The sequence below is a fragment of the Glandiceps talaboti genome, chromosome 6 (assembly GCF_964340395.1).
Source record: "Glandiceps talaboti chromosome 6, keGlaTala1.1, whole genome shotgun sequence".
Lineage (NCBI taxonomy): Eukaryota > Metazoa > Hemichordata > Enteropneusta > Spengelidae > Glandiceps > Glandiceps talaboti.
This window is the reverse complement of record NC_135554.1, coordinates 21,448,418-21,470,591: the sequence shown is the minus strand read 5'-3', so window position 1 is coordinate 21,470,591 and position 22,174 is coordinate 21,448,418. Positions and strand designations below refer to the sequence as shown.

Sequence of the window (22,174 nt, the reverse complement as noted above, 5' to 3'; positions counted from 1 at the left end):
AAATAAAACAATATTCTCAAATAAATGCAAACTTATTTCAATTAAAATAATGTGAACATGGAATAAAAGTACATAAACTGTTAAAATTAGTTTGTAAGTACGAAAAATATAAAATACTATAGCAAAAATAAAAAAATACTTTTGGCCTGAACGGCTTCCCATACTGAACGGCTTCCCATAAGCGACATCGGACTGATTGACAATTTTTCAATTTGTTTCAAATTTATTCTTTATAATTCGAAATAGGTTGGATTCTTTTGGTAAGAGTATATATTTCGATAGCAGCGGTAAAAAATATGATTGCATTTATATTTCTATAGCCACATACCGGAATAAAAGGGGAGAATATAATTATATACTTTAAATACTCCATACAAATATCGCATCGCAAGACGAGCGCGCGATTCATTCATATGGTATATTTTCAGAGCCTATTTTGTACATATCCGACCACGTTGACTCCTGTTACCACCTACCATTCTCGCAAACCAGAGTTATTATTTCTACCACTACATTTCGAAATTTCCTGTGGGAGGCTCGTTAAGAACGTTTGCCGTAAAACAGGCCGTGGTTTGCGACGATGCCATCTAGCAAGTGTTATCCTCTGTCGTTGCCACAGGGGCGTGTAATATTTCATAGATTGTTGTTTTCCAGGTCTACAGACTAAATATAACAACCTTTTGATTAATATATATTCCTACATGTAAAGGGAAGAGACTATTTCTTAGTAGTATAGAGATTGATACATTTGTAGCAGCAAGATTCGTACGATATTTTCCTAAGAAAACAGCATTCTAAGCAATAAGAAAACAACAATCTATGAAATATTACATGCCCCTGTGGTCGTTGCACCCTACGCGACGTACTTACTGAAGCATTCTCGGCTCGTCACTTACAATTGACTGGTACTAATAAGATATAACTTATAAACGATCTAATGACGTATTATATCATACGTATAAAATGTCCCACACGCAACCCTTGACTACGTACGCGACAACCAGTATTGGTGCAAGTACGTCTATGATACAGATACAGGAATACCTTCAATGTTGAAGAAATCCCCACTATGCAATAAATTGTTTTAACAATGGCGGAAGCACAAATGCAATGTCATACATGACATGCATCGACTAAATTTATAAACATTATATTAGAATAGTTTAATAAAGTATTTTCACTGAGTGAAAAACTTATTTATAGCTTGTGCCACTTTAATACATGTTATCATTTTCGACCCGATTTTGATTTATCATGTTAAAAAAATACCAACTTTTGTAATCCCACATTACACGTGTAAGAAAATTACAATAACTTATAATGGGTTGCTTTAACCCTATATACATGTAGAAGACCGTATTTTTTAAATAGCATTGAAGTAATGTACATGGATGAACAGTGAACGTTCAACGATGCGACTGGATAGTTTGACATAGTACGCCAAGTCGCTGGGATATATACTATATAGCGCCACCATGTGCTGGACTGTGGTACATGGTAGAGAAGATTGGCACAGACGTCGACGTCAACACAAAATTTGAAGTAAATGTGGATAATATATTTTTGGTAATAGAAACAATGTTATTCCATGAAATTGACTGTTTTCGGTAAAAAGAGGAGGAGGAATGGGATAAGATAAAGAAGAAATGGGATGAGATGATGGCGATACCAAAGATATGGGAAAAAAGACATTCCTTGAAAAATAAGACAAAAAATGTATCCAATGTGTTATTGACATTTTCCTAAATCTAGTCAGCTAATTGAACATCAAGGAAAATAATAAATATAGAAGTGGTACAAACTATTATTTCTGATTTGTGTTATTGAAGAAAAAAATTATTAGTTCTTTGATGCTGCTGATAAAGGACAAAATTTCTTTGGCCCATTAATTTCCATAAATCAAAATAAGCAAAACAGAAAACGAGAAGTGCATATAGAATCGGTTAGAAGTTGCGTCCGACCCAATACTTTCTGTAATTGTAATATTACATAAATCATGAACAAAAAGATGCCGCATGACTTTGATGTTTTCAACGTCTAAATTATCAAATTATTTAAAAGTTACATTTTCCCCCTTTTCTTTTCATATATGAAGATACAACTGCAGACATCAGACCATGGATGAATATTATTGATAACACTTGGCATTCATGTTGGAACAGCAGAGACTTGTATTACATTCCATCATTTGAAAAGAACAGTGTTATGGTCACTTTACATAATAGTTTATGTTCACAAACAAATTTCATGTTCCCCTGGCATTTCATGTACACATAAAGAGGCAATAAAACTGTTCTTATCAAACCATGATATGAAATGCAAGTCGCTGTACCTGCTGTGTTATTAATCCATTTGTATACTTTGCCTGTTTGCAACAGGTTCTGTTCGTCCACGGTCTGATGTCTGCAGCTGTAGAGGGCGCACGTAAGTCGCTTCACTTGAGATCTCAAAAGGATAAAGTGACCTATGTGGTTATAGTGTGTATTACAATTGCACAGAGAAAGGACTGGACACAATTTGTCACCGATTATCTAGGCCATAGACCCTCCACCTATGTGGCCTACATAATTTTCAGTCAAGTGACAAGTGGGGAAGTTGGATAGCAGTGGTATTCTTTCTTTCTAACATGAATATTCTTCAGTGTGTTGGCATGACGACGGGTTGTTCATGATTATTGCATTTGGTTCAGATTTGTAATTTATCACATAAATACCAAAATTGACAGAAAATATTGTGAAAATTTTGTAACTTTGGCTCATACACTAAAACAGTGCTGGCTAGAAGTATGGTTGAAATGTTGATTATAGATTTTACGATGTAATACTATTTTTGACTATTACTGTTAAAGTTGGATCATCACATGTACGGTATAGGAGCAATGGAATAGGGAAATAGTATTTAATTAATGTACCCGAAACTTCTCTTTTTATCATTACAATCCTCATAAATTTTATTTTGATAAATTCTACCTTCAATAAGTCAGAGATGAAACTCCTGTGGTAAAACTATGGATTATACTAGAAGAGTGACAGTCGATGGCATTGGAGAAAATTTATCCATTTTAAACCTCTGTTTGTGAGGTCACAAGTTATTGGATAAAATCACTTATATTAAATTATTTGAAGCGCAATATTGAGGGCGCCCTTTGTTTGGGAAACGCTCGAGGTTGCCATGATCACGTGACTTGACTTCGACCTCTTGTCTCGAGTCATAGGTCCACACAGCAGGTCCATAGCTATTTGAATGAGAATTCATATTATGGCGGCGGCTGGATAAAGTGGACTCTTCTGCTTCAAGACACCCAGGAGTTCATATATAATTCACAAGCTACATATATTATACCAATTATAGAAGAACCACAGTTTGTACTTGAAGCGTGGCTGCTGTGAAAAAAAAGATGTTTCGAAAACGTAAAGATTGAAAGTGCCTAGCCTGGAACATATTTTTTTGTGTCGTAGTATACATATGCACTGATTCAAATGTCGAAGCATACATCTGAACTGTAACGTAAACAGACCGGGGGAAAATGTCTTCTGTTGGTCGCAAATTATTTGCCAGTGGCAGTAAGAAGTTGAGGAAAATATCGCGGCATGAAGATCCATCAACAAGTTCTGCTAGCTCAAGTACAGTGCCGAAGACAGTTCTGTCTCCACCGGTAAGTTTGTCGGCGAACGGGTCCTCTTTCTGTCTGTGGACGACGAAGACGTTGTAAATGATGAGGCCTGCAGGGGGAATATAGGTCCAATCTGGTTTCAAATTTCACTTACAAGTTTGCTAAACAAATATTTAGCGATCAAACGCGATAGACATATTGGAGTATGTATCTGTAACCAAACGATGCGTCGTTGAAACTGTGAAACAAGGTCAGCTTTTATTGTACAAACATAATAAGTAACTCGTTAACTTGAAGTTCGGGTAATTACACGCCTATACGTGGGTACAATTGGGGTTTAAAATTAAATTATCGTTTAGACATAGCGCAGAACAATAGGTATAATTATTGGATGGGCGGAGTTCCGCGTTTCAGCGTCATGACAAAGTCAGTATGAGAATGTTTGGTGAATGTCCGTCGTTGTGGAATCTAGGAAGGCCATCGTAGTTGCGAGTACGATTGACACAATCTCACTTTGGCACTTACTTTGTAAACGTTACAATGAACGTCAACTCTGTGGTCACTAATCTATTTAAACCATCACGTGTAACCTATAAAAGTATTGAAAAGGAGAATGAAATCCTATGTAGAGCAAGTGCATTCTAAAAAAGTTACTGTTTACAAACAAAATCGACACCTAGCTGTAAAGTTTGCTTTCAAATTCAAATCATAAAAATGTAGAAAAATGGTTAAGAAATTATTGAAGTAACCTTTATAATGAAAATGTAGTGTATAAAGAATTCTATCATGCATGAAATTTATTCATCCATAGAGACTACACCTTGTACTTGTGCATGTACAAACTTCTGCATGAATCACTCACATACTTTCAGAAACCATACCACCAACTGTTAGTGATACTGTCAGTTTTACCTCCAGCTTGGGTGTTAGATACATACAACATGTAAATCAACAGCTTATCCAAATGTGTAGAATCTGTGACCTTTCTCGAGAGTGTACAATTTCTGGATGTCCATTTTATTATATTCTTTATTTAGGTCACCAGATGTCTTTGGTTAGGGACACTTGAAAACAGTTATAACTCTACCTCCTGGATGCTGGCATAGAGTGTGAACTTTGACCTTAGTACTAAACCTAAAAACTGTTCACAGTTGGCAAGAGAGTTGCTTGTAGCCTCCTTTATAAGCAATCATGTTTGTTGTACTATGATGTTCAGTTTAGGGGAATGTTCATTCTGACTCCAAAGCATGCATTCAAGCATAAACAATAGACATGGTTGATGATGTTTTTCTTTTGGGATAGTTTCCACGTTATTGTACTCTACTACTAGCTTTTCGAAATCTTGATTTATATCTTTGTTGCTATATATGTTTCCCAACACCTTCACCCAGTACCTGATTGCATTTGTACTGGCAGTGGTGAATTGTCTAGGTACTCTGAAATTTATCTAAAAGAAGTTTGCCAGGAAGAGATGTTTCAGTAGAGAACTTGACAAAACTTAAAAATTCACCACTAATGATGCTGTGTGAATTCAGTACTTCTTTACAATTTTATTTATCAAACTTGATAAAGTATTTGATGAGAATAACTTTTCTTGGGGTTGGTGAAAACTGTTCCCATTTGCAATTGTTTCACTGGATTTCACTTTACAATAGACAGAAGGAATGGCAAAAATAATCATGACTACACACAAATTTATGTTAAAATTTTAAATGAAAATGAAATGAATATATTTTCCACATATATGAAGGGTAGTAATAGGTACAAACTTTATATATATTGGCAAAGTGAAAATGAGGATGATTTACTTTGTAAGATTTTAAATTAAGATATTGCCCTTGTGGAGGTCAGTTCTGATTGTGGTAATAGTTAGTATTCTTGCTAAGGGCTGCAAACAGGGGAAGGAAATCTGGTAAAGTTTGTAAAGCTTTCTATAGCATTTACCATAATTTTAGTGGGGAACTCAGTAAAATTAATGCCTAGGGAACTAAGGTAGATTTTACCTGCTTACCACCCTAACAAAAACACTGGTGGGGAAACTCGGTAAAATGCCCAGGAAACCAAGGTAGATTTTACCTACTTACACCCTTAACAAAAACGCTGATAGTGTAATACACAGTCTCAAACTCTCATGTCTGTAAGTGTAACAAGCAAGAGCTATATGATATCACCGGGGAAGGAGGGCATTCACCTGCTATGCTGTGTTCAATACTATAAAGTGACCACATTTAACATTACCATTTGTTCCTTTTTAGTCTTCAGACACTCATCCCTTTCATTTGTATTCAAACCACAAAAATTCAACGATCATTTACTGACAACAAAGCTAACAAACACTTGGCAAACAAGTCAAGGGTGTGATATTAGATTACAAGAAGGCAGACATATTTAAATGTACACCATCTTTTTAGTAATAGATTCCTTCAACACAGCAGTGATCAATTACAACCACAGATATGGTGTTAGCAGTCTGCTTTCCTGTGTTTGTGTGAATTGATCATGTTGTTGGCAAAGTACTTACAAATGAAATGTGACAGAAGTTGTTAATCTTTAAAGTCATTGATCTTTATACTATATAGTTATATTTTAGGCAAAAAAAAGAAAAGAATTGTTTTTGGTCAGAGGACATTTTGTCTAAAGTTGTGTGACGATGCAATTTTTTTTAAATTCTCAACAAACCTGTCACTCACTCTATTTATGCCATTTACTGTTCTTGTTACTTAGTACTTTAGAGCAAGTGTGTATGTTGGGCAGATGTCATTTGCTTGTTCATGATTGGCTGTGCAGTTGTCTTCACTGAAGTAGGGTGGGTTATTCCCTCCTGTAGTACTAGTAGTACATCTAACGGACCCAATCTTTGAGCGTGGTGATGTCCTCAAATTGACATTTTTGCCGTAAAGCTTTTACAGTACACTTTTGTTCGTTGGCAATAAGTATTAAATTGAAAAAATTGTTTGCATCATATTTTTTTTTTTAATTTGATATTTGTAAGATGAAACAGTGACTAACTCAATTGGCAAGCATTGTCATAAAATTAGTTGGTCCAAGCCTGTTTCCATCCATATTTTATTAGAATGTATTAGAGCGTGATATGGAACATTATCCCACAGTGTATGAACACCTTCATATTCATATCATAACTGAGGCATGCAGCAATTGGTTTATGGAACTGATAGTTACAACCTACAGTGTGTTTGTGTCTTCTGTAGCTAGGAGATAGTTGTTCATGGGTCGATAGCTTCCTTCTAGTAACTTGTGACTCTAGGTATAAAAAAATCAACTTACTAGTATACATCCACTGTAAACCTTGATGGTGAGGAGTTGTATATTTTAGTTGATGTAGCTAAAACCATAGACATTTGAGAATGTGGAATACTCTGTGTGATAAAACAGTGTTCATTTACGCCATGAAATGTGTTGTACAAACAAATGAAAATGACTGAAGCATGAAATAAGATATAGGTCGCCAAAAATCAGTCATGAAAATTTGTTTTTTCTACAGATATTATCAGATGTTTCATCAATTTTACCGTAATATCCCAGGTGTTAACCAAGATTTTGTTCCGCTCTGAAATATATGATATTTTAATTGTGAGAATTGTACATCCAATAGACAGTGTCTGTGCTATTTCTCTCTCCAATCTCATATTTCTAAGATCTTAGCAAAAAAGTTTGTGGAATGTATGGTAGCTATGAAAGGTTCAGTGAAGTGTTTTCAAGTGTTAAACGGATATAATTAAGCTTGGCTGGTTAAAAAATTGATCTGTTTGGAGAGACTTGACTAAAGAATCTGTCATACCAGCAATGAAATGGTCATGTGATATGTAGGTCAGAGGTCATGTATGGAATTCATCTGAGGTACTTGTGGTGTATTTGTATGTCACATTGTTTGTCTGTAGGGATAACTTTTGAAAAAAAAAGTATTTGTTTATCAGCGTGTAAGTCCTTGAAAGTGATTATTCTTAGATTGGTGGTTAAAAAAAGAAAAGAAAAACAAACTAAGAAATCTGTTATCAAACACTTTGATTTTGGGTCTATGAAGAGTCTAGTCATGTCCAAATGGTTACTGTTTTTTTTAGGAAAAAAGAGAAAACATGTACTTTGTCTCTCAGAGTTCAACCAGGGTCATGAAAAACACTAAAAGTTCTCTCAAATGGCAGCTTTAATTACCGTCTGTGATGATTCAATCTCAGGTCTTCATGTTAGTTTCTGTCCTATCAGTAGACTGAAAGATCTGTCATTATTTGCACTCCATATTCCTGGTGTCATTCTCACAAATCATAGCTGATGTTTCTTCTGTGACACTGTGAAATATCAGAACGATGTCATACCCAATGCCGTAAAAGAAGCTGTGGTTTATGACGATGTCACTTGTATACATTGTAAGCCACTGACTTTAATAGTGACATGAATGTGGAATGCAAACAACGATGAATCTCTGGCAGTCTCAGTGTAGATGAGGCTTAAATAAGGTCATGTACTCCAGGACCAACTTTTTCTACAACTTTGCCCAACAACTGCCCCATAAATGTTCAATCCTAGTCTGACATAGAATTTTACAGCTGTAATTACAAGAAAAATGCTTGATGTTGTATTTACAAGTAATCTTCAAAATGAATTTCTGAAGTTTTATTAAGTGTCCTGCACTTCTACATACCAGTGTAGGTGTTGAGTGTGAGACAAGGGTTATACTTGGCAAATAAATTAAAATGCCTTTGTTGCAGTGCTGTTGCTTTACGTTTGACCATGTACATATGATTGTATTGATATGTAGGGCTGCATGTGTCTTCCAGTTTGACAAACTTTAAAAAGCTTTATAAAATGTTTTCTATAAAAATGAAAATGATAAATTCATTTATTGTACAAACTTTATTACAAGGGTTGATTTTGCTCTTCAATAGAAATATTGGAACACTAAAAAAATTTGTTTATGAAGTGTAGTGGCATGGGGGATCATGTATAGACATCTTGTTGGTTGCATTTTGGCACTTTGGTGGTCATGATCATGGTATCCTTTGAATTTCATGTTCATCTCTTATCTATGCATCATCTGTGCCAATGACAACATCGAGTGGTTCATCATCGATAACTTGCCAATGAACACAGAAATTCAATGTTGAAGCAATGTCACTTTTGTATATACAAGTACCAGTGTAATTCAACTCCCAATATTTGAATTACAGTCTGGGGTACCGTAGTCAGACCTCTGTTTGATTGTGACATGCATGTGTTGGTACCAGCAATTGTTTAATTTGTGTTATGCTATAGGTGTAGCTGTGTACCTGAATACTGTAATGTGTGTAGAGCTATGTGCTGATTTAGTATTAAACTTTATACAGGTGTATTCATTCATACACTGCAGTTTTTCACTTGAAAGTTGTAAATGTTGGTACCTTGTATAATAGCTTGATACCAGTGTCCCCTTCCATTCATTGGAAACAGTTTCAAAGTTTACCAAATTTTCTACTCCTGCCAGGAAAAACAGTTTTACCATAGAGGTATCTCCCCTTATACCGCCATGGCTTTACTAAATTTTCCACTCTCATGTACATGGGATTGAAAATGTAGCAGGCTTATGATTTCTTCGATCAATGAAGTTTAAGCCTATTAAGAGATTTTCTCTCAGTTGAAAGGATTAGATTTGTCTTTTCTCTAGTTTCTGAAATATTTCACTTGACCGTGTCAACCTATAGGGTCTATATGACTGACTAATAAAATTTTGTTTGACATGGAACAAAAATGTTAAAAATACAACGTGTTAACTTTATGTGATATTGATATCTGATGATCAGTTTATTTCATACAAGATTTGTTCTTTAGTAAACATAGCTGGTTGTATTTGTACCATTGATTTGAAAATGTGATTGGGTTTCGACAGTATAGCACAACTGAGTCTGCAATCATGTTCTGTTTTGAGTAGGAAAATGCACTAGTATTTGTTTAAAGTTGTCAGTCTCTGAAAATATTTGTACAATTATACATGTACCAGAGGACATCAATAAGTACAAATAACTTAAAAAAAGAAACTGACAGAAATTTAAATATGTGAATGCAGTGATTACACAATAGGGCATACATGAATATTTCAGGGTTGTTGTAATTATAGTCTTAGTTAGTCTGGGGCAGTGGCCAGGTATACAGTGTTTGGATCACGACGGCCTTTACCTTCCTCACACACAGTTTTCATAACTTGGATAATTCCTGTCTCAAAATGGAAATGTTATTTTTCAAAGTGGCTGTCTTGTGGGTTAACTAACTGGTTGTGGTATTTAATATGCCTGTTAAAAGTAAGTACATTGTATGAGTGACTTTTAAGTTTATTGATTTGTTGTCACAGTGAAAATTGTCAAGAGAAAATTCAGTGTTTTCGCTACAGTTGGGAAACTGACGGTAACAGAAAGGGGAAATCCGGTAAAACTGACATAATTACCATACTTTGTACTATAATTATATAGAGGAACCATAATATAATGACTGGGTAAACTCAGGTAAATTTCACCTACTTACCACCCCTTAACAAAGAATTTACACCTATACAACAAGGAAGTATATGTTTTATGATATATGTAATGTTATAGTTCCTCTATTTTGAAAGTAGAATGATCATTTTCACAGAGGAAATACCCTTTTTGACATTCAAAATACATAAAATGTACCTGGAAACTGAGAGATTTAGGTAGGTCATTGAACTTGAGAAATTAGCGTTGTGTATTCTATCCTGTGGCATTTGTTTAAAAAATTGTCCTGGGTAAAAGTATTTTTTTTGCTAAGATTTTAGAACCATACTTCATGAGTGTGGCTGGTAACTGTTAAATTTGAACATATGACTGGATAGATACTGTAGAATTTATAGTGTAGAATTCATACATTGAACTGCAAACGTGGAGGGGAACTAAGAACAACTGTGCAGGGAAACAAAGATATGTACACCACCCATATCTTTTTAGAATGTAAATTACTTGTACAATAAATCGTTTCCATAATTATCTACCCATTACATAACAAAACAATAATTTATAAAAAATGAAAGCATGTTGGTACAACATTTAAAAGTAGAATATTTAGTATTTGTTGATTTGCAGTTCATTTCCATATCACTAAGGTAGTTACGGGTCACTCTGTGGTAGTGTGTGTGTGTGTGTGGTGCTAAGCCTGTGCTCTATAGAATTGGGAAAACAAAGCTACTAATCAATACTGTAGAACGCCCTAGAGGAAAGTCAATGTAAAGGGATACTGAGATCTGACGAATACACCCTCTAACATTCTTTGAATATCTTTCAACCGTTTCATCATACTTTAATAAGTATGCATGATATTTGATGTAAGTGTTCAATGAAAGAAGTAGATAAGCGGTATGTAGAAATATGTGGTACAATAAGTGGAGTTTACCCCAAAAAGTTATGGTCAAGGCATGCATGAGTTCATTATAGCATGGGGATAGGAAGTTTCTACCTCCAGGAGTATGGTAAAGTAATAGACTGAGATGTTTCAACTTTCATATGTGAATTTGTTTGAGAATGGCAGGGGAGGAGGGGTGAGAAATAGATTAAATACTGGTACGGTATATAGTATTACCATTCCCCTTGTTATTTTGGGGTTTCATCTATAAAACTTACGGTTGAATTTTAAAAAAATGTTGAGAGTGAAGAGATTTCTCCTAGTAGAAAGATTGACATGGCTTTGTGTGATACTAACAAACTTGTAACAAAGATGAAAATTAGAAGTTAAAATAACAAGGCCAAGAATGCAGTCCATGTCACCATTCAGTTTTCTTTTTGTCTACCGTCTGGTCACAATAACGATTATTTTAAGACCTTTGAGCCTATTAGTGGATATGTTTGAATTATTTACAGAGTTTAAACTGATACACACAATACACATTGATCTTATAGGCCACGGTGATAATACGGGATATGCACAGTTTGTTATCTAGTACTCTTTTCTATCTACTGACGTTGTCAGGAATCCAGATATTTTATTTTTAGATTTTAATACTTTCATCTGATAAAGTTGCACTGTCCATCTCAGAGATAGAGGGAGTGTGGGAGGATATTTTGCTGGTATGATAGTGTGACAATGTTTTTGCACTGTTTTTAATGAGATTTTGCAACTCTGATATCCTAGAACATGAATTGTATAACATACTGTAGTGTTGCAGACACCCTGTGGAAATTATTTTAATTTTCCAGTTTATGAAGTTGCAATGCCAGTTGTGCTGTCTCAGAAATAATAGGAGTGTTGAAAGACATTTCGTTATAGTCTGACAAAGTTGTGATGTGTTTCAGTGCTGTTTTACAACTGTGATCTCCTATAAAAACATGAATTGTCCAACGTACAATGGTGTTGAAATACACTGTATGGGAATCATTCAGGGTTGTTAATAAGTTGTACTGTCTCAGGATATAGTAAAGACATTCCTCTGTGACAGACCAAGTTTTGAGCTGCTTTCAGTGTGGTTTTACAACTCTGACATCCTAAAACATGATCCTTGCAATATACAGTACCCTATGGGAATTTCTGTATTTGTTGCACCCTGTGGGAATTATTGTATTTGTTACACAGCTATGGGAATTACTGTATATTCTGGTTTTATGACTGCAGTCATCAATACTTCCATTGGGGATATTTGTGTGCAGGTCAAGGAAGTCTTGTGAAGGGCACAGTCTCAGAGTAGTTGGTGTTTTGAAAGAAAAGTGAAAAACACATAAATCAATACTGCTGTGGTATCAATCATAGGGGCCACAATGTACTGTACTTATGCCATCATGTGTCAGCTCTCTGAGTCTCTAACTATGTGGTGTTGAAATTTGCAAGGAATCGGAAACGTGCAAAGTTGGCTCCCTGAACCCCACAACGTGGCAAATTTCCCAAGGAATGTCAGACAACAAACACTACCAATGTGTGTGTTTTCCATCTATAGGAGATGACTCTTTGGTTGACTGTGGTGTGATATTCTGAACTTCATCAGTTGGAGGGAGGCCTGATGTAATCAGTGTTTAGCAATGGAAAGTTAACATATTTACATGTAACATACATGCAACCGTGACAAGTTTGAGTACAATTCATATCAAAACTGAATTTGGGGGAAAATATAGTAGAATTCACTGACTTAGCATAGAGTCCAAGCATGTTGGGATTTATGGTCCTCTCCTTTCCCCAACAAAGGCAAGAGCTAAAAATCCACACATAACTAGATTCTTGGCTAGCTGAGTACATCTATTTGATCTGTTAGTGTAGATTTAGATTTCTTTTTAGGTCACCAGGTTAGAGAAGTGATCTACCGATGGAAATCTAAACGTGATAGAATCCATATGTTGAAGCTAATACACAATGCACAAACTGAGTTTATAAGTGTTTTCACTATAGTGAAAGACTTACCTTATAGTGTCTATTAAATTATTCAACTATAATGATGCATTACATGCTCCCAATGGAATTAAAAATCATTGTCTGGCATTGTTGTCTGCTATTGTTTACATGTAATCATGCATGAAATATAGCCTATATAACCCATCACTACAAAATTTATTGATATTTTGTACAAAGTTGTTCTTTGTTGCTAATGACGTAAACAAGTTGGTTGGATAATGCTGGATCAAATGTTGAATCAAAGCGTGTAAACAAGTGAGATTGTTGGTTGGTTTATATGAAATTTAACATTGTGACAAGATGATTGGATAATGCTGGATGTCAAACCATGTAAACAAGTGCGATGGGTTGGTTGGTTCATGTTGAATTTAGGTGTCAGAAAACCAAGAAGAAGCCAAGGAGAATTTAATTTAAGGGCTGAGATATTTAAATGTTTTAACTTCCATTTATCGAGATTTATACTGATTAACCTCATTGTATATAAAAATCAATTTTGGTAATTGTTTTTGTTGAAATGGTCAATTAGGCAGGGTATTGATAAAGGAAGGTGTGTAGTGTTTTGTTGCTAATGATATAAACAATATTGGTTGGGTAATGCTGAGTCAAACAGTGTGTTAAGACAAGTGAGATGGTTGATTGGTTCATGTTGAATTTAATGATGTCAGCAAGCTGGTTGAATAATGCTGGATCAAACCATGTAAACAAGTGAGATGGGTTAGTTGGTTGGTTCATGTTGAATTTAAGCAAGGTGGTTGGATAATGCTACATTTTAGATCAAATGATGTAAACAGCTCAGATGGTTGGTGAATGTTGAATCTAACGATGTATTGTAAATAAGTAAGATGATTGGATGATGTTGAATTTAACGTTGTAAACAGCTAAGATGGTTTTATAATTTGAATCAGAAAATGCTAATATTGTTGTCACACAAACAGCTTAGCAGGCACACTGTTTAGCACACTGTACTCGGACAGCCAAGATACTATTACATACACTATCCATAGTGTAACATATTCATGTCATGTCGTCTATATACACAGTACAAATTACCGAGGTACTGTACATTCACTTGTAAACAGTCGACCTGTTGAACTTTTGCAATACCTGTTGTTTGTGAATGTACGAACATTACAACCATGTACATTATGTATGAAAGTAAGTAGTATAGCTACTGAATGAGAAACTGTCTGATTGGAAAAGTGAAATGTACATACTGTCATTCATTGAAATGTACATGCTGACATCATTTGATAAAATGTACATGCTGTCATTCATTGAAATGTACATGCTACATCATTTGATAAAATGTACATGCTACATCATTTGATAAAATGTACATGCTACATCATTTGATAAAATGTACATGCTACATCATTTGATAAAATGTACATGCTACATCATTTGATAAAATGTACATGCTGTCATTCATTGAAATGTACATGCTACATCATTTGATAAAATGTACATGCTACATCATTTGATAAAATGTACATGCTACATCATTTGATAAAATGTACATGCTACATCATTTGATAAAATGCACATGCTACATCATTTGATAAAATGTACATGCTACATCATTTGATAAAATGTACATACTGTCATTCATTGAAATGTACATGCTACATCATTTGATAAAATGTACATGCTGTCATTCATTGGAACATATTCAATGTTGTTCACTGTAATGAGATCATTCCACTTGTTTTATGTTGTATTTTAAGGGGCACACAATTTAACCACACTTGAAAATGATATGTTGATCTAGTGTAGACAAAGCATGCACATTGATAGTTGTAATTTTACGTTTCTCTCCTTTTCCCATGTGGTGCTGTTCTCATGTCAAAAAAATGTTATGACATTGCCTTAAATACCAGTTGATATTTGATCCTCTAACCACCCTGGAGACGATTGCTTTGTTGAATATGGCAGAATGACTAATGATATTTTGTAACATAATGATCGTGGAATATGTTGTAAAAATATTATGTGTTTTAGTACTGTATGCTATTAATATGCATGCCTTCCATTGTAATGAATACTGTGTGTTGCCAAAGGTGTGGGTACCAGGTATTGTTTATATACTGTACAAATTCCCATGGAGGGGAACCTGGTAAAATGACTTTAGAATTTGGGTAGATTTTACCTACTTTATGGACGATCACACAAATTGTCACACAAACTCAATAAGCGAACTTCATTGGGGGAGGGGGAGGGGGCAGTCAAGCATCAATGTGATTGTTGAACTTCATTTTCACACTTCTAACCAAATTTTGAAAACTCTCGTGCCTTCAATAATACTACTGAGATGTTCATAAGTTGATTAAAATGTATTTCTAATGTGATATACAGTGTTGGGTTTCTGATAGTATTTTGATGTGTTTACCATCATCTCAGTAAACAGGTTCATAAGGTTGGAACTTTATATCATCATTTTTTTTACATTGCATTGATTGTAGTGATGTGACCACTGCAATTTTCATCATGATTTGCATCATATATAGATGTTTGATGTCGCTCTTGTGAATGTTCATTTAGGAAGAGGAGGAGGGGATTTGTCCTAAATGAACGATGTTCATTTATTGAGCTTGTGTGATACTGTGTGGTCATCCCTAATTACCACCCTTAAAAACATTTAGATGTTTTTCCCCACTATTTTTCTTCCTTCAGCCAAGGAAATATGAATGACCTGAGGGGTCTTTGTGACTCGTAGTGACAACCCTTAGGTAACAAGTATTTTCCGGCTGAATATAGAAAAATATTGGAGAATAACATAATTATACCAGTGCCAGTAACATCAAAGTAAAACCAAGGAAAATATTGGCAATTTTGAACATTTTGACTCATATTTTGAATACAGCAGAACCAGTAATCATGCAGTGTTGTGTGACACAGAACATCCAGGGTATGAATTCCATATTTTTGGGGGTGTTCAGCTTAGCATGTGCATGGTATAATAGTATATACGTAGTAACGTATCTTTTATAAATTAATGAAATAATTTTTCCCCTAAAACTCTGACATAGAGATTTCTGTTCAAATAATTACTGTATATTATATAGATGGGTTGTTGACTTTACTAATCAACAGAGAGAAACAAAGTAGAGCTGTGTAAAAACATGACCTAAATTAATAATAAGTGTACACATTGTTGGCCTTGATAGCCTATTAAGGGCTAATTTTCACAATGCTGCACAAGCTCAATAAACAAACATCGAACATCGTTCATTTAGGACAAAAACCCCTCCCTCTTTAAAGAAACATTCACAAGTGCGACATCACACATTTATATATGATGTACACCATGATGAAAATTGTAGTGGTCACACCACTATGAGTGATGCAATGTAAAAACATGATGGTAAACATGAAATTCCAACCTTATGAACCTCAATGAATGTTGACTGAGATAATGGTAAACACATCAAAATGCTAGGTAAACCCAGCACTGGTTAGAAGTGCAAATGCTAGGTAAACCCAGCACTGGTTAGAAGTGCAAAAATGAAGTTCAGCTATCACATTGATGCCAGATCCCCTCTCTTGCTAAATGAACAAAGTTTGCTTGGTGAGCTGGTGTGACATTGTGCAATCATTCCTAATTATGGATGATAGGATTTAACTTATTTATATTTTATCCCTTTAAGCATTGGATTAGATTAGTAGTCAGTCAAGCTTGTGACATTTTGTGAGGTATGTAATCCATTCTAAGCCCATACTCCAGAAGTCAATATAGGTGGTTTCTACAAGTATGTCTCTGATACAAATGCTGAATAAAGGAATTATGATGAAGGATAAACTTATGCAAGCATTGAAATACAGGACTCAAATTTAACTTCTGTGTTTGGTAATCAGAGTTAGCCAAGGGAACAATTTCGGTTACAGTTTTCTGTTGATTTCCATTGGTCTAACAGAATGCCACCTTTTAAATCCTGTAGTCTAGAATCCAAGACTACTAAAACACCATATCTAGAGTCTAGATATGGTGTTTTAGTAGTCTGTGTGTCCTGGTGTACTTTTTTTGCAGCAGACATAATATAGGTATTAAATATGAAATTGGATGAGTATAACTGTCCTGTTTCGTGTTCGTCTATTTCCATTTGATGATGGGGACTGCTCAAATTTCAGCAGTTAGGATTTTGAATAAGTGAATTTTGGTGAAATTGTTCATAGTGAACAATTCTGCATTACATTACCTGTGAATTACATTACATGTGGTTCTATTTTAGAGCCAACATACCAGGTCAAAGGTCAAGGGGTACAAAACGTGCTTAAGATGGCTGCTTCAACTTGGAATTTTTCATATTGTTGTCTGAATGGTACAAAATTATGTGACGAGTTGCTTTAATTTTTCATTGCTACTTTCGTAATGAAATGCTGTTGACAGTTCAGTCAATATTGCCATATACATAGTAGTTGCATTGTACAGTATTTCCCCCCAAAATTTATATTATATTTGAAAGACTATTATCATCTCCTACGAACAATGATAATAGTTGTGGTGACAGAGAATAGGGCAAGGCTGCTTTAATAACTGGGACTTGATTTAGAGGTTTAGTACCAATAAAAGAGCCACACTTTTTTTTATGAGAAGTCTTTTCTTTTCTGAGGACAGGCCAGGGAATTTATGGTGTATGAACAAGGGATTGTGGAGTAGGTTTCCTTTGGAAATGTGCCAATGGGGATTTAAATGAACTGTGTGACCTTAGATTGATGGTGGAGTACCAACCATCATATTGCCAAAGGGGGTGTACAGGTTAATGTAGGGTGGTCAAAAGTGACAAGAATGAATCTCAGGTTTACAGTTGAGGTGTCATTACATTGAAATATGACTTAGCAGTGTTTAGATTTGTGTTGGCTGTGTTTACACCAAGTTTTATACACACTATGTTGGAATGACCTCTGTAGTATTACTGTGTCAGTGTATAGTGAGGACAGAGTGATGTAGGATGGTTGTCTTGTGGTTGGTGTGAGATATGATGTGATGTGGTACATATGTATACAGTACCATATGTGAAGATAGCGAGGTGAATGGTATGTTGGTGGTATCAAATCTAGCAGAAGATGTAACAGCAAACCATCAGTTTATACAAATGTACTGACAGACTAGCCTAGTATGTCGTGTGGGTATTATGACTTGTCTCCATGGAAGATGATAGTCAAAAATTGACAATATCCTCACTTGACTAGATACTAGCTAACAGACAGAAAGACAAACAGACAGGCAGACATGTGCATGTACGTACATATACACATATACACATATACATACATACATACATACATGCATGCTTCCATCCAACCATTCATCCATCATCCATCCATCCATATATGTACATACATACACACATGTGTACATATGTACATACATACATACATACATACATACATACATACATACATACATACATACATACATACCTACATACCTACCTACCTACCTACCTACCTACCTACCTACCTACCTACCTACATACATACATACATACATACATACATACATACATGCATACATACTCACACACACATACATACATACATACATACATACATACATACATACATACATACATACCTACGTATACACACAACACAATAATATTATGACACTGAACTTTGAAAATACACATACATACACATGTTGTAACTTGTAATTTTGGAGTTTGCTTGAACTATATACACTTGCTCTCATGTTGTGATTTGTGAGGAAGTGGTTACTTCACGGATCAGGCTATGTAATCCTAAATACATTATACTGCTGGTAATATAGCTTGACATTTATCTGATAGCTGTGGTGTATATTATATACAGCGGCCATGACACTACATAGTACCTTGACCTACAAAGGTTTACACGTAGTACATATATAAGAATGAGGAAGGGAATTCAGTGTTGCTTTCAAATGTTCAGATGCTGATAAGGAGTGGTAAGAATCTTGAAGGGTGGGTCCGTTGTCCAGCCTTGACATGACAACAGAATCTGTAATAAGGTTGGGTCAGTTGTCCAGCCATGAAGTGAAATGACAACAGCATCTAGAAATGAATAATAAGGATGGATCAGTTGTCCAGCCATGACATGATATAAGCAGAATTTGTAGGTGTGGTGTCTGTGAAAGTAATAGACAATCGTACATGTACATGTATGTGAAACAGAAATTTGTTGTGGTATGTTAGTGTAATCATATTCAACTGTGTCAAGTGCACTGGCATTGAAACTCTAAGTTGATAAGTTGTGGTGACCTTGTTTTAAATGATGTTGGAGTATATGTCAGTTGTATATCATGTTGGAATGGACCATATTTTATGTGTTTTGTTATTTGTCGGCAATTGTAAGATGTTTATAAATATGCCAAGTGATTTGACATTGAAACTAGCTGTTATGTCTCAAGTTATCCTTGTTATGTTGGAGTATATGTCTTCATATCATATTTACACACACACACACACACACACACACACACACACACACACACACACACACACACACACACACACACACACACACACTCACATACATACATACACACACACACTCACACATACACACATATATATATACATACATACATACATACATATATCTATATATGTATGTTATATCTATACATATATTATACATATAATATATATATATATAATATATATTTATATATATATATATATATATATATATATATATATATATATATATATATATATATATATATATATATATATATATATATATATATATATATATATATATAATATATATATATATATATATATAATGATATAACTACTACTATATATTAAGAACTTTTGACCTGCTCATTTTGGACACCCAAACTGATTTTGCCTCCTGCTCGAAGTACAACTCGTACATTCATGCCGTTTTCGGTGTACAAACAGATCATAAAATGATAGAGTTTGATGAAAAAAGCACTTTTGGAAGTCTCGTGGTCTGTGTATTGACATTGAAAAAATAATTTGAAAATTAACCATGTTTTGATAACATATATGGTAGTATAATGGTACATTTCAGTGAATATCGTGTGTATAGCAAACAAAAAGGAAGTATCTTTCATGTTTATGTGTTTTAACTGTAATATGTAACCATCCCTTGTTTATTGACGTCCATGTAGAAAATCTAATGAAAAATTAACCTTGTTTTAAAAAGATACTAGTTCAAGTGTATGAATCTTGAAATGAGTTCTGATGTTGAATTTAATATTGTATGAAAGTTAAGTTATCCCTGTCACAGTTTTGTGATATGAAAAGTTTTCCTTGTAACAGAAAAGATGAATTTTAACTGTTTTGAAATGGATTCCAGGCAAGTGATTTATTTGAATAGATATTTTGTTATTGTAGCTGTGTCAAACATAATCACCTGCATATGAGGTCAGTGTAGGGTCATGCGTTTAAACTGAGCCCATTCTACAAAAAAAAAACATCTGCTAAAATTCTGATTACATACTTGTACTAGAATCAGGTCATTTTTTTCGATTTGCAGCTGTCAATTTTGTCAAAGAAACATGACATTGTTCATCTTTTATCCCAGTATATTAATTGTAAACATGCAATATGTTGGTGGTGTAGTGAGGTGTAAACTAACAATAGTCTACCTGTAACTCTATTCATGTTACAATTTATATGATGAGAAAAAACCATTTCAATAGTGTAAAGTATCGTCAGCCTGTCACATTCCATTAAATACAAAAAAAAAAATGAATCTGAAGAGCTGTAGTGTCAAAGGTCAAATTTTCCAGATCACCATGGTTACCATGATACGCCACAGAAGCCATCTTGTCTCTCAAAGGCAGATATTATGTTCCAAAATTGTATTATTCTTTAATTTGCCACACAATTCTTATATAGAAACTTGTAACACTGACATTGAACTGATGATATTGTGAGAAATTTTTTAAAATATGTTGAGAAAATAGGAAAAGGGAAAGCTCTGTTGGATATGATTGTAAATAGCGCCACCTAGTGTTCTTTCTTTGCAGGGTACACATTCTGCCATCTTGGCTCTCTGATCATGTATTTCAAATATTCCAAAATGGTAACATATACCTTCAAAATGTGCTTCAGTCATAAACATTTTTTTTTGGCATAGGTCAAAATGAAGAAAATGGTTTTCTTGTGAGTCATACCACATAGAAAATGATAAGGGACATCAAATTTTGATATAAATAATTTGAAATATTTGCTGTGCCTCTCAGTTGTTAGCAAGTTGTCATTGAGGGCACAGTGACATAGGAATATTTTCCAGCATCAATAGTGAAATAAGCACAATATTACCTTGTTGAAATTATAAAGTGTGCTGAATGAAAACGGTCATTGATGTGATATGTTGTGGTATTTATCTGATATATTTACATTTATGTGAATTGTGTACATGTTATGTTTCTATGTTTGGCATTGATTAAGTTTGTAGTAAAATGTTTGATCTTGCACCTTTTGACACCAACATTGATTTTGCCTCATTAGGGTAGTAAAAAAAAACCATGCAGTTAAAGGTCCATGTTTGACGTGATTAAAAATTAAGTGTGAAAAATATTTGTTTGGCAGAATAATAAAATTTTGGGTCTTACCAAAAAAGTGGTCCTTTAATATAGCGAATTGTTATGGTTCCACAGACAAGAAGACGGTATTAATGTTAAACAGTTAAATCATGGGATGGAATCATGGGCCTTTAAGAAGGTCAAATTGTAGATATGGTGGCAAGTGGAAATCTGAGGTTCTTTTGCATATAAAAGAAGGTCAAATCATAGATATATGTTTAGTGAAACTCTGATGAAATGCAGACATTATCAGACAGATTATTTGCTTTAATATGAAATATGCATTTGTTCAGGCAGATTATTTACTTTATAAAATGCACATTTTATCCAGGGAGATTATTTACTTGATAAAATACACATTTATTCAGGCAGATTATTTACAAGGGAACAATTTACGTCATGACTGCTGACAAACCCATATCATTTTGTGACAATTATATGACTGTGTCCTGTGTTTACATGTAGTCACCACTTACAATGTAATGGAGGTAACCTGGATGCCAACATGGTATAGAATCATCTTTAGGTTAACCCCGTCTGGGAAATCTTGAACCAAAAGTGGAAACCCTTTACACCCTTCCTTTTTACGTTGTTTTATGTAACTCATCAAAATAGTTTTATTTGTTTTAATTTTCAAGTTTGTATCAAAC

The 22,174-nt window shown here is 34.4% G+C and overlaps 1 protein-coding gene across 1 annotated transcript in view; it reads left to right on the top strand.

The window, feature by feature from the left end:
• The first annotated feature begins 3,378 nt into the window (after window positions 1-3,378).
• LOC144436225 (rho GTPase-activating protein 45-like) overlaps window positions 3,379-22,174 on the top strand; it is a 76,857-nt gene continuing 58,061 nt past the window's right edge. The window contains exon 1 of the mRNA XM_078124959.1: window positions 3,379-3,655. Coding sequence (XP_077981085.1) covers window positions 3,527-3,655 — 129 coding nt within the window. The 5' untranslated portion in view covers window positions 3,379-3,526. The remainder of the gene's footprint in view (window positions 3,656-22,174) is intronic.